The sequence below is a fragment of the Maylandia zebra genome, linkage group LG13 (genome assembly GCF_041146795.1).
Source record: "Maylandia zebra isolate NMK-2024a linkage group LG13, Mzebra_GT3a, whole genome shotgun sequence".
Taxonomy (NCBI): domain Eukaryota; kingdom Metazoa; phylum Chordata; class Actinopteri; order Cichliformes; family Cichlidae; genus Maylandia; species Maylandia zebra.
Genome location: NC_135179.1, coordinates 20,485,414 through 20,500,710, shown reverse-complemented (window position 1 = coordinate 20,500,710; position 15,297 = coordinate 20,485,414). Strand labels below are relative to the sequence as shown.

General features: G+C 36.9%; 2 protein-coding genes across 3 annotated transcripts in view; one reads left to right on the top strand and one right to left on the bottom strand.

Annotated features, from left to right (window-relative positions):
- Positions 1-310: 310 nt before the first annotated feature.
- si:dkey-103j14.5 (isoaspartyl peptidase/L-asparaginase) lies at positions 311-8,479 on the bottom strand. 2 transcript variants are annotated; one of them, XM_004555972.3, is made up of 7 exons: positions 8,286-8,358; positions 7,521-7,717; positions 6,681-6,823; positions 2,562-2,725; positions 1,799-1,917; positions 1,493-1,603; positions 311-1,211 (listed from the first exon to the last, which is right to left on the bottom strand). In XM_004555972.3, the coding sequence occupies exons 2-7, from the start codon at positions 7,705-7,707 to the stop codon at positions 1,003-1,005; spliced, it is 933 nt and encodes a 310-aa protein (XP_004556029.1). In that variant the 5' UTR covers positions 7,708-7,717; positions 8,286-8,358; the 3' UTR covers positions 311-1,002. The 2 variants fall into 2 exon arrangements, with proteins under 2 accessions (XP_004556029.1, XP_004556028.1); XM_004555971.3 differs by lacking the exon at positions 8,286-8,358 and adding an exon at positions 8,363-8,479 and having other exon boundaries at positions 313-1,211.
- Positions 8,480-12,864: 4,385 nt separating this feature from the next.
- Positions 12,865-15,297, top strand: part of khdrbs2 (KH domain containing, RNA binding, signal transduction associated 2) — a 78,681-nt gene continuing 76,248 nt past the window's right edge. Inside the window, exon 1 of the mRNA XM_012920390.2 lies at positions 12,865-13,297. Coding sequence (XP_012775844.2) covers positions 13,207-13,297 — 91 coding nt within the window. The 5' untranslated portion in view covers positions 12,865-13,206. The remainder of the gene's footprint in view (positions 13,298-15,297) is intronic.

Below are 15,297 nucleotides of genomic sequence, written 5' to 3'. Positions count from 1 at the left end.
TCTTGTAGTAAATAACTTCTTCAGATTGGCAGTTAATGTTGCATTTATTTCTTTGAACATAATGAATGACATTTTTGAGTCAACCTTATCGTGAAGTTTTACTAACTGAGATTTCAGAAAACAATTTGCTGGTGTAATCTCTTGAACCCATCTTGTGTGTTATCCAAATATCTCTTTTCTATAGTGTTGGGTTTGAAACTGATGTCATATAATTTACACCCCAGACCAGCACAATAACCGAGATATGAAGATTAAAAAAGAATACAAAAATGTAAGAGTCTTGCAGTCCAGTTGTTTCAAAATATTAAGTAAGGTCAACAATGTTGTTTAAATGATGAACGAGATGCTCATGAATGATACAGTCTGCTTTAATAGGGATGCTTAATTAAATTAATTAAATAAAAGGATGGATGTGTTTCAGTTATTTAAGATTCAAGAGCTCAACATTAAAAGAAATAACACATTTGCACATACTATATATATCCTTTATTGCATTCATCCATTAGTCATCACTCAGTGCAACTCTACCTACCACAATAGGATCTAACATTACTTCAATATAGTTTTTCAAACAGTGTAACTTTGAAGTAATTTTTCATTACAAAATTTAGGAAAAACGTTTAAGAAGTCAGACATCCTTTACTTGGAAATGTGATCCAGGATTCAAAGATTAAAGAGCAAAGATTTTCTTATCAAAAAAAAAAAAAAACAAATGAATGCACTGAGTCATGCATTTCTATGTTTAACACTTACTAAACTTCAATCTCTAAAAAATTTTTTTTTACCACATTTTCACAGTATATGTATATAATGCTTATTTTAATATTCAACCTTTAAAATAAAATAAATGCATTTTATTTATATTGAAGCAAATGTGTTTAATAAAAGTTAGAAAAAGTGAGTTAAAAATTATAAAATTTAATTATATAAGAAAAATTATAACGCAGTCTCACATTGCACAGTGATTAATAAGAAGAAATAAGTGTTATTTTTTTATTGCTTTTATTGGGGCAACTGCTCTTTTAATCTCTCATGCGGGTCTAATCCATACCACAGTACATCCTGTTCCACAGCAGCCCAAGCCATTCGCTCAGTGGTAAATGTGGCAGCCCAGTGGCCTGAAGGAGAAACAACAATTGCACCTCCGGCTCCTTTGACACGGTCTCCCATGTGCTGCAGAGACATCTGCGAAGCCTCTGTTACTGATTTACCTGTAAAGTGGAGAAGAAATAGGAACACAGGCGGCTAATGAAAAATGGAAAATTAACTTCAGCTTGTGTTATTTCACAGCACATTCTCCTTTAATAATTGCTTCTAAGATCTTCTTAATCTGCTCAGAAACACAATTTACTAAATAACTGTGAGAGGCAATATTGCAAAACTGGAATTACTCACATGAGTTGCATGAGTTGCACTGTTCAGGATAATGGACTAAAACATGAAGAACTGATAAATTCCCATAAACAAAGTGTTTGCGTTTGTGATACTTTACCTTGTTCAATTTTTGAAAGAATGAGTCTGGCCAGTGTGACTTTAAGAATAGATTCTCCATGGCCGGTACAGGATACTGCACCACTCAAGTTGTCTGCATATCCTCCACAGCCTTATTTACATGAGACAACGTGAACAACAGAAGCAAACATTAAAACACCTTTTTGCAGATTGCAGTGAATATGCTAAAGTAACCTGTAGTAAAGTGAAGAGTATGATTAAATGAAATGTTTGGACAATGTAAGGTCTTTGGTTTGACTTTATCATTTTACTGTCAGTGTTAAAACAGCAGTTTTAGAAGTCATACCAATGACTGGGGAGTCTCCTACTCTTCCAACCATTTTATTCCTAATCCCTCCCGTTGATGTTGCACATGCGACATTACCAGCAGAGTCGAGAGCTACCGCCCCAACGGTATCATGAGCCCTGGGATGAAGAAATGTTACATTATTCAAAAAAATCAGCTGCAAAAGAAAATGCAAATTAGATCTGAAATGTTTTCAGACATAGCATCACAAGGAGGAAGCTCATTTGATTCATTAAAACACACAGTGCTTAGACAACTGATCAATGTAAGGTTGATGCCAAAACTGGCCCAAATTTCAAAATGTGACCTTTATTTGCCTAATAAATATCAATATCATTTTTAGTTTTTGGAAATTCATAAACCTAGGTCTAGGCTGCTGGGGGTTTCCTATTGGTGTTTCTTCTTCATTCACCTTGTTTACTCTCTGTGTCTTTATGTGCCATTCTGCATTCAATTATTAATAACTAATAATAACCGATGATTAAATGCTCTTTTCTACAATATGTCTTCTGTTCTGTCTCTCTCCCCTCACCCACCGGCTGTCGCAGCAGATGGTTGCCTCTCATGTCTGGTTCTCCAGGAGGTTTCTTCCTTTTAAAAGGGAGTTTTTACTTCCCACTGTCACCAAATGCTTGCTTGGTTTTTTGATTATTTGGGTTTTCTCTACCTTACAATATAAAGCACCTAGAGGCAACTGCAGTTGTGATTTGGCGCTATATAAATCCAATACAACTGAATTGAAATTGATCCCGCAGATGCATACCATTGAGTGTTGAAATCTTCTATTACTCCAGTCATGTAATTCTTGTGCTTCTCCCATTCTCTCCTCTCATACTCAGTCACCAGTGTTTCAGTGGGGACTGTGCTTATACCAATGCTTTCTGCAAACAAGTTTGCACCTTGGCTTGTCAACATTACATGGGATGTCTGAGGAAGAAAATAGGTAAGACAAAGTTGAAACATTAAATAAATCTCACAGCACTGAACATAATGTAGCAAACATAACATTGCTATAAGGTACCACTAGAGACAAAAGCAGCTTCATGTATCAAACTGCGATTCCACAGAAATGCCCTAAAAATGACCTTAAAGTTATAATCATAAAAGCAACAGGCAGGATACTGGCCATGCACACAAGGAATATCTCCCTCTGCCCAGAAAGTTATCCAGATGCCAGCTTGAATTATAGTAAGACACCCTCAATAACCAAGTTTACCAATAAGACTGTGTTTTCTTTGCAAGACCTGAAAAGAACTTAGAAAATTACTTTGGGGGACTTCATAATTTGTTTTCAGAATGGACAATTCAGGGACAAAAGTGTTATTTCCAGAACTATATAATAGGCTTTCTATTACTCTGTCCTGAGCCTGAGGGATTGCCTCTCCACTCTTTGGAGAAATCACCTGTGCCTCTACCATACATCTATATATTCATATGTATACCAGCAGTGAAAACACTGCATTTGCTTTACTGAAGAAATGTCAAAATGGTACTAGAATGTGGTCAATATAAATTATTTAATCCTGTAATGTCCTAAACTAAATGTTTTTATGAGATTTACTGTAAGATGCAAATATTTATTTGCTTTTCATTTACTGTGTCATTAAAAACACATTGCCATGATTTCTTTAGGTTATATGAAAGAGTTACTTTTGTACTTTTATATTTCTTGAGTCTTATGAGGTAGTGCAGACCAAGTGGCAAGGAAGGTGATAAGTAGATAGCATCAGCATACCGGTCAAGTTTCTTTTAAGTGTACTTTATTTCTGGCATCTCCGTTATACCATTTTAAAACTCTGGTAGGTAAAACTCTCACTTGCTTTAAACAGGAATTTAAACACACCTGAACCTCATTAGTCTCTACCATTGCAATATAGACCAAACAATACTATTCCAAACAAAAAAACAGGAATAAGATTATGAATCCGATTGAGAAACTCATTTTTCATTTTACACAGTTAAGTGGTTTGAAAAGTTAAACACTGCATACAATACAAATCAAAAGGTTACTTTAAAGAAAATAAACAATACTATGCAAAATGAAAAACCCTTAATTTGGTTTCACCCAGTGACGCGCTCAATGACATCATGACCCTATATAAACAGGAAGTACTGAGGCGGCCCCTCCCACACACCTGTTTTAGATATAGGACCTGAACCTAAACATGGTAAACAACATAAGCAAACACAATTTACTAGAAATTTACCTGTGAACAGAAGAACATTCAAATGACCTGATGGTTAGTAGTATTTGCTTTAGAAACATTTCCATGGATGTAATAGATGTAACTAATGCTACCACAAACAAACCCAGGATACTATGTAAAGCAAAGTTACACCAGCAATGTCTAAACTAAAGCATTATGTAAAATAAGGGATAAATTATCAATATGGTTAAAGGACAAGTGGTAAATGAGTTCATGGCTAACCACTTTGTCTAACAACAGAATTAGTGTTGCATAAGCTATTATTGAAATTGTGTCACTGTGGTTACCTAAATGTAGCACACTGTCTGAAGTACTCACTTACATTTTTAAATATGAATTATAGAACTCAGTTCTTCTAATTCTTATTTTTTATAAAGTTTGCATAATGATTACTTCCTGTTTTTTAGTCATGATCAAAGAAAAATGTGGCTTCTGCTTAAGAGAAATCACCCTGTTATTAGGAAAATCTTGAAAAGTTAATCTCTTTAAACAAAGGATTTGGAAGTGTAGTCTAGAACTGCTTTAACCACACCCATTAAAACAGGACTGACAGAGCTGTCTTTTCTCTCCTGACCCCATCACTCTTTGCTGTTTTTACCAGTTTAAATTTAATTAGATTTTATATCAAGTAAAATTGTTGAAGAAATGAAAGTCAAATTTTGGAGTCTAAAGCCCATTGTAGTTAAGAGCAGAGTGTTGTTAAAATCAGTGACCTGGATATCTCCGTTTGACTGACAAGCCGTCTCAATGTGCCCAATCACTGGAAAGACTTCAGAGTGTCTTAAATAACTGTTGCAGTCTGAAGCCTTCAGACATCTCATGGACAAGGTGATATAACTGATTGCTCCCTCAGGGACTGCTCTCTATACTGAACAACCTCTAAATTCAGAGAGGTGGTTCAGAATGATACAAGAAACCAACAGGCATAGAAACCTGCCTTCAGATCAAAGCTGACATTGTTGGTACTATGAAGACAGTCTGCTCTGACAATAGTTTGAATGATAAAAGCTTCAGTTAGTTTGAATCAGATTGCTATTCAAAGTTCATCGGCTCATCAGTCTTAACATCTTCATTGAATTAATTCCTGTCCCTGAGTTTTAAAAGAATATATATTCTATATACATATAATACAAAGGGTATTCTGCACTAAAGTAGTGATACTAAGTTAAAATAATTCCGTTTAGCCAAAGTACTTCTATGAGCAAATCCTGCCTTCAAAAGTTTGGTGACTAAAGTAAAGATGAAGTTTAAAAAGAGCTTTGAAACCTCTACAGCATGGATCAGTGCAACATGCCTGGCTAAAATGTTTCTTCTTCCTGCAGTTGATTGGTTCTTTGGGGACGGGGTAAGACAACCACCATCTTTGTTTCAACCTCACCGATTGTCTTTTCTGTATTCTACATTTTCATATATTTCTTTTTCATGATTATTGAACAGATGGACACAGTTATGTATAAAATTTGTCAAAAGGTTCAGGATCCCCAATGCCTCATACACTTAAGAATGCCAAAATAAGGGACTTAAAGGGATAAAGTGCAGAGTTCAGATGAAGCACGTATGATTGTGCTAATGGTATTTTTGTAAATGCAGTATTACAGTTACAGATGTAATAACATGGGGTAAAGTAATCATTCAGTGATGATTGTAAATGAGAGAAGCTCAACAACGTTATGAACTGGAAGTCAGAGGGTGAACATGCAGTAACGGTTAAAAATATGCAGCAAGTACGGCACAACAAGAGGCGTGTGCAAACGAGAGTGATCTCAGCAGGAGTGTGTGTGGTGGTGTGGGGGGGAGTAGAGTTTGTAAGAGTAAGAAAAGTGATGTTTCAGTAATGACAGAAGGTTATTCCTCTGGAGCAGACAGATCATGTTGAAGAAAGGATTATACCTAAGGCACTCACAGGTGGATTATAAAATGAGGAGTATCAAAAGATTAACCAAGCCAAACAACTACATTCTGAAAATTGGATTTATAATAATTCACTGCTCTCTTTGCTGTGGTGAATTAAAGACTTCAGGGGTCTTAGGGGAATTTGGACAAAGTCACTACTTTTTCATCTGATCTACATCATTCATGGCTGGGGAAGGACTTCTGTTGTGGCCAGGCAACAATCCTCTCTTCTTTTTCTCACAAAGTCAGTAATAGATACACAGCCTGAGCTCTAATGACTAGTCTAAGTGATTTATAAAGTGATTTGTGCGAAGCTGCATGCTTTACCCCCGTCCAAAGTAAATATTCAACTTGCAGTTAAAAATTAAATTGTGGATGTTTAATGATTACATATTTTGATGTTTCTAACAAGGTGTTCTAGCACATAAAAGAAAACAGATCCTTGTTACCTATTTTCCTGGAAAAAAATGTAGCAATTTGCCAAGTGCACAGATCCTTATGGGAAGAGATGCTATTAACAAGTATAATTGATGAATAGGGTTACTTAAGTGCGTTATTAGAAAAAAAAAAAAAGGTAGGCAGTTAGAGCTGGCCGTTTCTCCTGGCCAAGTTTCTGGCAATTCCTTTTAAAGCAAATGGAGAACTGTACCACACCACCTGTTCACAAGTAGCTGGGATCTAACACATTATAGTATTGATAAAAAAAATCAAAATCTTTAATCAGATTAGTACACCAGTAATCAAATATATTTTTAAAAAGATAGAAACTAAGAAATTTAGACCTTCTCCATCACTGCCCGTGCCAGTGAAACAGGGTTGGCAATGTTCTTTACTGAGGACACCGCACCAGTGGCAAGTGTCCTTCCATCCATGATAATGGCATCCAGCTCCACTTCTCCATCTTTATTTAGTACTGCTCCGTGCCCTACAGAGAAAAACAAGTTAGAGATGAGATAAAAACTATGTTTCCATGTGTTCACTTAAATTATGCCAGCTCCACCCTTACAAATATGCAGGGTAATGGCAAAGCAATACAGACACTGCAGCACCATACTACTGACTGATGTCTAGTTTGTCTGACTTTCAATGGCACAAATGATTGTAAAAGTTCTTGGGATATTCATACTTTCTATCATACCCGTATCATTATGTTGACTTCCAACTCCATATTTTTACTCATAGATTTTTTTTTTTAATTGATTCAGTGTGCAACTGACTCTGGGCTGTGTAGTAAAAGACGGCACTTTATATGTTTGACAACTTGTCAGGGTAAAGAAAGCAACAGACGATGTTAATAGACAGATATTAAGGTTTAGCCAGAGATCATCTCTCATATTCTTAAAGGAGTCCTGGTGGATATTCTCATCATGACCAGTAGATGGAGACATTGTTCTGCAGTTGAAGCCAGCTTAAACAATAAAGGAAAATGGGCATTCTCATTTGGCTGCTCTATGGACATGTAAAAGGAACTGGGGTTTTAGGCTTTACTTATTTATTTGAGTAAAGGTGAGGGTGCTACAAATGCCGTATACAAAGATGAAGCCCCCATTTAATAACTTGCATATTTTCAAATGGAACTACTTGGCATAAATGTGTCCCAATCTAATAAAAACTGTCTGTACCTGCGTCAAACACAGTGTTATCTTCCAAAGCCCTCACAGCCACTTCAACAGCATCCACTGCACTTCCTCCTCGTTTCAGCACTGAAAATCCTTCGCGTGCTGCAGTTTTTACTCCATCAACAGAGGCCTTGGCCAGTTCATCCGGTATGGCCCATGCCCCACCATGCACAACCAAGACTGCTGACATCTTTGCTTTCCTGCATGGAATAGACAAAGTAGTTTATTAACAGGTTTCAGCCCAGAGAATAATTCACTTTTTCTTTGAACATTAGGAAAAGCACCAAGTGATCATTGGTATCTTCTTTTTGCCTTGATCCAGACACACTTCTCAAACTTTTACATACAAAGAAATGTTTTTCGTTTAATAAACGGAAACTGCTAAACTAATTATTTGCTCTGCACTCCACTGGTAATGTATTTGCACCACATGAATTTGCACCTTGGAACAACTGATACAACTTCTATCAAAGATCATATCATCAAGACTGAACTTTGAGATGTGGTCATTGTAGCCCGTGTTGCCAGTTTTTGGCTATTGCCTGGCTATTAGAAGACCAATTCAATTAGAACAGCTGTTAATAATAAGTTATCTTAAATGTATTATGGCTTTAGCAGCTTTGAATTACGAGCTACAATCAAGTACTAAACTATAATAATTGATCTTCTCATAATTTATTATGGTTCAATTTTTATGTGCACATAAACATTTTTCTCCTATTACCTGGATGCACTTGAACTGTGTTTAATGTATTGTAATCTACTCACAGTCGCTGACGTGATATTGATAGTTATTCATTTCATTCGGACCAACCACAATATTGAGACATTGCATTTTGTCCTACCTTTTCCGAGCCTCAGAATTTCCGGAAGGATAAACACTTCGCCATAGACACGTGACTTCAAGAGACTACCGTTCGCGGTTTAACCAGCGCGTGCTGCACACTGACGTCAAGTTTGACACTATGGCCACAACCGAGGAAAGACTTCCTACAAGTTTTCAAAATTAAATCCTCACGCCACTAAGCAAACTAAGAAGCACAATGTTAAAGGCTCATCTTGTATGGCGTTATTTTTGTGCCACTATTCTGAGCGCACGTAAAGTGGCACAAAAATAACGCCATATACGGACAGCTATGCTCCTTTTCGCTGATTCTGGACATTGTTTTCACTTCATCACTTAAATCACTTTAAGCATATTTGCACTGCACAAGACATAATGTGGATTGCACAACACTGGTCACTATATTCTTCATTTCCAGTTAATACTTGTACAGCTGCTGTTATTGTGTATATATTTATTTATTTATATTTCTTCATACATTCTTATATAGTTCTATACTGTGTATTGTGTATTTTGTTGTACAGTTATTTTATTTTCAACTTTAATTTATATATTTTATCTTATTCTTTCCCAGTTAAATTTACCCTTCATTCTAATTTGTATTGTACAGTTATTTCATTTTTAACCTTAATTTATATTTTATTCCTTCCTAGTTAAATTTACCCTTTTAAATTTTTCATATTTATTTCCTATCTTATTCATAGCCTTTTCCTTTTTTTTTCTTTAGGTCACGAGCAGTTGTCTAAGCATTTCACTGCATAACGTACTGTGTATGACTGTGTACGTGACAAATAAAATTTGAATTTGAATTTGAATTTTGAAGTACTTGGGTATTGTAATGTAGTTTTATTGTGAAAACGTCTGAATTTTTGGAGTCGTGTTCTTGGCTCGATAAAGGCGGAGCTAAAAAAGGGCAAAAAGAGGACAGAGTTTAACAAATGGTCAAGCAGTTGGACTATATAACGTGGACACATGGGCTAGTTTTCACCAGCTGCAGGTTATATCATAGGCTATTGAATTCTTAAACGTATATATTATGTAGGGTGCATGCTTTAAAGTTCCTTAAAACATTTTTTAAAATGTAAGTACCCAGAAAAGGATCTGCAAACGACACAACTGCTGAAAAGAAAGCAGAAAAATTAGAATAAAGTTACTCTTATATTACTCATTTTTACAGAGAATCAGCAACAAACTTTAAAATACAAACTTTTATAAAAGGAAAATATAGCTCCGTGAAAATGTGAAAACAGATTAAAGCGAACAAAAGGAGATAAACAACTTCTTCTAAACTAATTTGATGTTACCCAGAGGTGTTCTGGTGTTAAATGCCTTACATTAAAGCGTTGCCATAATGTAAATTTTTAACGATAGTGTTACCAGTCCGTCAGTAAAATGTATAACGTTGCACTTTGACCAGTAGAGGGCTGCAAGAGTCCATCAAATGCATAGACCGCATATAAAGAAACATACATACTAGTTATGACCAAACCAAGAGGAAACGTTGATATTAAAATTGTAGTGTCAGTTATACTTTGATAAAAGTATTTTCTTAAAGAAGTTAAAAGAAGTTTAAATTTTACTCACACACAGAAAGCTAAACTTTCTAATTTTAAGTTCTGACCCTAGTAGTTCTGTTGATAGACTGTAAATAAAAGATGGATGTTGCCACCGTGACATCATAAACAGTATAAAACATGGACATGATTTAAGGGTCATAAATATGAACCCACTGGAGAAGTGTCTTGAACCTGCAATCTATCCGTAGCCCACCAGATGGTGATAGCTGTTGTTTGCAAAAAAGACTTTGGGTCATGTTGAGGTTTCTCATGTAAAGTCACGTGCACATTGCTCAATAATTGTTTGCCATATTGGGCATGATATAACCACCGGTTGGTAGAAAAAGGTGCAACTTTTACTTTGTAGCAAATGATCTACATTTCTGATTCGCTTCACACTTTTCACTGTTTCACTACAGCCTGGAGAGCAGCTGGGAAGTGTTCATAGAGAAAACCATCTCTTTGATTATTTTTAAAAATAAAAAGTTGAAGTGAGAAGAAATATAACAGTTTTTTTATGCAGTAAAATTTGGAATGTTAAGATTGGAGTTTTTGGAAATTGATTTGCTTTTGCCTCTCCACTAGTTTCAGTCTTGTGTTGTCTTAATTTTGGATTATTTTCCATCTCGTTGAGATGATGAAAGCAGACATTTTTCTATAAAAATATTTAGAAATGTATTAAAAACTATAGTTTTAATAAGCTGTCTATGTTTTTTTTTTTTGCTATTGTTTTCATCTGTTGGTGTGTGTGGTGTGTGTCTATTCCGATGTGCGTGCATTAGTTTATATCTACAAACATACTATAGACTTACAAGACTCAAACACATTAACCGTCATAACCCTCATTACCATTAATAGTCACAGCAACAGCAGCATGATTTGCATTAACGCTGTCATAAATCATTTTATTGAATGGAATTAAATCAGTGAAGGTCCAGCGAGCATGAAATGCAAAGACAGTACTGGCCAACGTGGGCATAGCTGCTTGTTTTAGGCTTTCAAAAAGAAAAATAAAGCTGTGTCTGATTTCATAGAGAGAACTTAATGAAAAATAAATGGAAAGAGGATGTAAGTGTGAAGTTTTAATCAATACTAACTCCTTTAAGGCTTGTTTGGCATTGCAGAAATAAGCAGATTAATGAAATAGTTCTGTCAGACAAACCCGCTTGGGTATTCTGGCCTCTAAAACAGTCTTTTAAATCACCTTAAAAAGCCATAAAAAAAGTCATACTCTGTAATCTTCAATGCCAATACACAATTTAAATGAAAGAAACCATTGGCTCAGTTTTATGGGTATTTCCAGCCATTAATGTACCACAGAGCACCCCAAAACAACAGCACTAGATTTCCGAGACAAATGTTCTGGTTTCTCAGAAAATATTAAATTCTACCAAAACTGAGAAGAATCCTAAATACTATGAACATAATTGACTCATATTCACAAAGCATTGCTGTTTGCAGCCGCGAGGAGCCTTTATGATTCTGATCAGTGCGGGGAGAAACAACTCTAAAGGTCAAGTGGAGCCAGAATTGGTCGTTCACCAGCCTCATCTGCTCAAATCTAATTTGTGAGTTAGTAAAGCAGCCTGCATGCTGTGCCGAAGATGACTTTTGGATTCAAGTCAATATCATGGCTTGGGGACAAGAGAGCCATTTGAAGAGACATAAACATTCATGCTTACAGTGCAGACACCACTAACGCTGGCTCTTGATGAGTAAGTGAAGAATTCACTTTATTATTAAATATCTATTTATATTAAAGCTTCTTTAAGCCAAGTCTGCCACTAACTATGCAAGCAGCTAAAGCTCTACTAGAGTTGACCTTCTTCAGCCATAAGAGGGGATCCACCTCAAAGGATGTAAGGAAAAGATCTGACCAGCATTGCAAATTATGCATCTCTGGGGGGTTTTGTTGTTGTTGTTGTTTTTGCTGACATAAGTTCATTAAGTAACATGGAAAAACTAATGAATGGATTATTTAGCATGCATACCTTGAAATATATGTTTTCACTCTGTGACAATACAGCCAGACTTCCTTCACAGCATCAATGTAAAACTTATTTTGTATCATTTACCAGGTATCAAGGTTTAAATGTGCAAGTTTAATTGCACATTTAAACCTTGAGACATTTTGATATAAGAAAAATAATGTTCAGTTTCAAAAGTACATCTTGGTTTTTCTACATGGTAAAGAAATGCTGCTGGGAAATCTGTCAGTATGACTTAAAGATGTAAACAGAAAAAAATTAATCCATGTGCACAATGGATACTGTGGAATGGATACACAATAAATCAAACCCCCCTCCCCTCCGTGAAATTTCTGTGGTAGACAGTACAAAACACAAAAATAGCATCAATAGCCATGTGTCTATGCCTTTGTCGACAGTTTCCAAAGCTGTCCAGTGGGACAGGATTAGAGTCTTTGCCAGACTGATTTGGGTCCCTAAGCCTTATGTTTGACACCCCTGCTTTAGCATGTGGAATAGAGTTAATGAAGTTGATCATGTGATGTGGAGTCTGAAGAACAGTATGCTGTAAGCTAGTTTTTGGTTATCTAAGACAAATTCAATATGTACAAACAAATCAGACAGCAGCCAGTGTTTAGCACCATGAATAGTTGTGTTGTCCCTCATAGGTGAATGCCTGCGGGCTACTTTGTACTGACTTTGTAGTTACTTTGAAACTCACGAGCTGCATAAAAAAACCCCATTTAATTAAGCGACATTTATATGGTACAGTCTGTTAGCGCAACAAAACTTTACTAGCATGCTTTATTTGTTCTCCGCGGAGTACTATATCCAATATTATTAAAGTTTCCAGCTTCAGAGACCGTTGTCAACAGCAACCAAATGCAACCCCATCCTTTTTAAAGCAATTCCCTTAAAGAACACTGAGCATTTCCTTTACGCTCAGTGGGGACCTTTCTTGGTGTTTCAGCAGCGCCAGTCCCAGAATATGGCCAATAATGTTGCTGAGGGGCGGGGAGCAGCGCGGTCTGCAGACCCACTGAGTCTGGCGGGGTGCCGAGGAGAGGCAGCAGGCAGCGGTAGCAGAGATGGGCTCACACCTTTGAATCACAAATCAGCACCCCCACCCCTACCCCAGTCAAGCATCTCGGGAGACACTGGAAGACCAATTTTTGGAGGGGGTTTTGCTGGTGTTCCTCATTAAGACCGGTAGACTACAGCTACCAAGAAGCAGGAGCGGCAAGGGTTATAGTTGCATTGTGACGTTCAGCACTCCTGCCGTCTCACCTGCACTGCCGGTGAAGAGGTCCGCTGTGATAAAGATGCATCCAGATAAGTACCTACCTGAGCTGGTGTCCGAGAAAAACAGCCTGGACCCCTCCTTTGTGCATGCGGTGCGCCTGCTTGCAGAAGGTAAGTGAAGTATATATGTGTGTGTATATAGAATATATATCTTTTTTCAAGTCTAATGCACTCTGAATGTTGGACTTGGCGACAGTCACGATGTTCATTCTAACGTGAAAGCACAATTGCATTGAATTTTGGGGCAGTACAGTGAGCTGATGTGAGCTTGTTTTTAACACACTTTGAGTGCTTGCGTGGCGACAGTTGAATTCTCTGTGCTGTGCGTTTAATGTAGACACTGCTCTTCGGCTCCAGTGAGGAACTTTTGTTGGGTTTTTCCCAAAACTTCAAGTGAACAAATGCTGTGAGCAGAGACAATAAAGTATGTGTACAGTCAGAGGGGGTTATTGTAACCCCACTGTCCGCCAAGATCAATGCGCTGGCTCACATAAAATAAAGCCAATGTCTTCCTTGAGGATTTCTCATTGACTTCAGGGCAAGAATAATCAAAAAGGTGCCACATTCGTCAGTCCAACAATCATAGTACTGTATTAAGGTAAACGTGCTCTTAATCCTGTTATACTGTGTGCTGCCAGCCAGTATTTTTTCTGTTAAATATGTGAATTGTGTGGTCATTTATCAAGCCAAATATCACCTCTCTAATATTTTAATTATTCCACGTGAGCTAAACCTTGGAGGCTAAAATCAAATTGTTTGTAATTATTGCATCATGAGTCATAGATTTCTGACTGAACGAAAATTGATAGATGCACACCTCCTCTTACAGGATAAATGCCATCAAGGTAATGGAGAACAGAAAATGTCAGTGAAACATGCTGTAAAGCCTTTCCTCCAGAATAATGTTACTGTATGTCAACAGAGTGCCGCAATCAGCCTGCAGCATTTAAAGTACTTTGTAGCCTTCATCTCATTCACATGCTGAGAATGTGTCACTTCTGATAGGAAGTGTGTCACCTCAAAGCAAACACAAAAACTCAGCTCAGCTCATTCAGCCCAGAGATGCAACTTTTGCATTTTCTCGTAGACTGCGTGGTCTCTCTTCCTGTAATTGCACAAGTCTGGTTGATGTGCAGTGCTATAAAAGCTTGGATAAAGGTTTGAGTGACGTGCTACTGGAGTGAAAGGCTGAATGATTATCATAAATGTGAATGGATTAACCTGTGTGGACTTACCAGGAACGTATTCCTGTACAAAACAATATATCAGCCATAAAATGACAAAATTAAACATAAAATGCTGTCATATGTTACATGACTGTAAAACACTCAGTGAAATGCTTTCTACTGGTTTTCCTGTGTGCTAAAAATGTTGGTGATTCTGAAGGCAGTTGATTTAACTAATTTATTAGATCATGCGTGTATGCTAATTTTGGGTTCTGACATGTTTGTTTAAAAATGTAAAGTCACACTTTGTGTTAATTAGCTGCTGGACGGGGTGTGTGCGCGATCTGCTGTTCGACCCCTTGAGCTTTCCTGTTGAAATGTGTTGATGAGACACCTGACACTCCCATTCTTGTCGCTAACTGGGATCCAGATGGGATCATCTGTCACACAGTACACTTTGCCATATGTACTCAAGCCTAACTCACACAGTCAGGATGCAATCAAAGAATGCCATCCACCACTATGAACTGCAATTAGCATGTTACACGAGGATACCTATGTTTTTGTTTTTTTTTACTGACTTTTTTCTCAGAGCAGTTTCAACAGTTCACAACAAATACACACACTACAATGCCCCATAATTAACAATACAGTACAGTCTTCAATATTAGAGTACAATACTGTAAAAAAAAAAAAAGTATATAATACATTGCAATGCATTTGTCTGAGAAGAATGCTGTTGGCAAAGTCAGTAAACAGAAACCTCTCTGTATTCATCAAACACAAAAGTGGCCAATCAGTATAATAAACTGTCAGTTCAGTCAGTCTTGCAATGTCCAAAACAATCAGCCGTGGGCAGCATGTGAAAAAATGTTCAGCACAGACTTGTTATCTTGTGTTGTCAGTCTATGGGTATCAGTGGACAGCAAGATAAACTGCGTTTAC

Coding starts and splice junctions, on each gene's coding strand:
- si:dkey-103j14.5 (XM_004555971.3), bottom strand. CDS start 7,707: ATGTCAGCAGTCTTGGTTGTGCATGGTGGGGCATGGGCCATACCGGAT. Junction 2,726..6,680: donor CACGGGCAGTGATGGAGAAG/GTCTAAATTTCT, acceptor TTTCTTCCTCAG/ACATCCCATGTAATGTTGAC. Junction 1,604..1,798: donor AGGAGACTCCCCAGTCATTG/GTATGACTTCTA, acceptor CATGTAAATAAG/GCTGTGGAGGATATGCAGAC.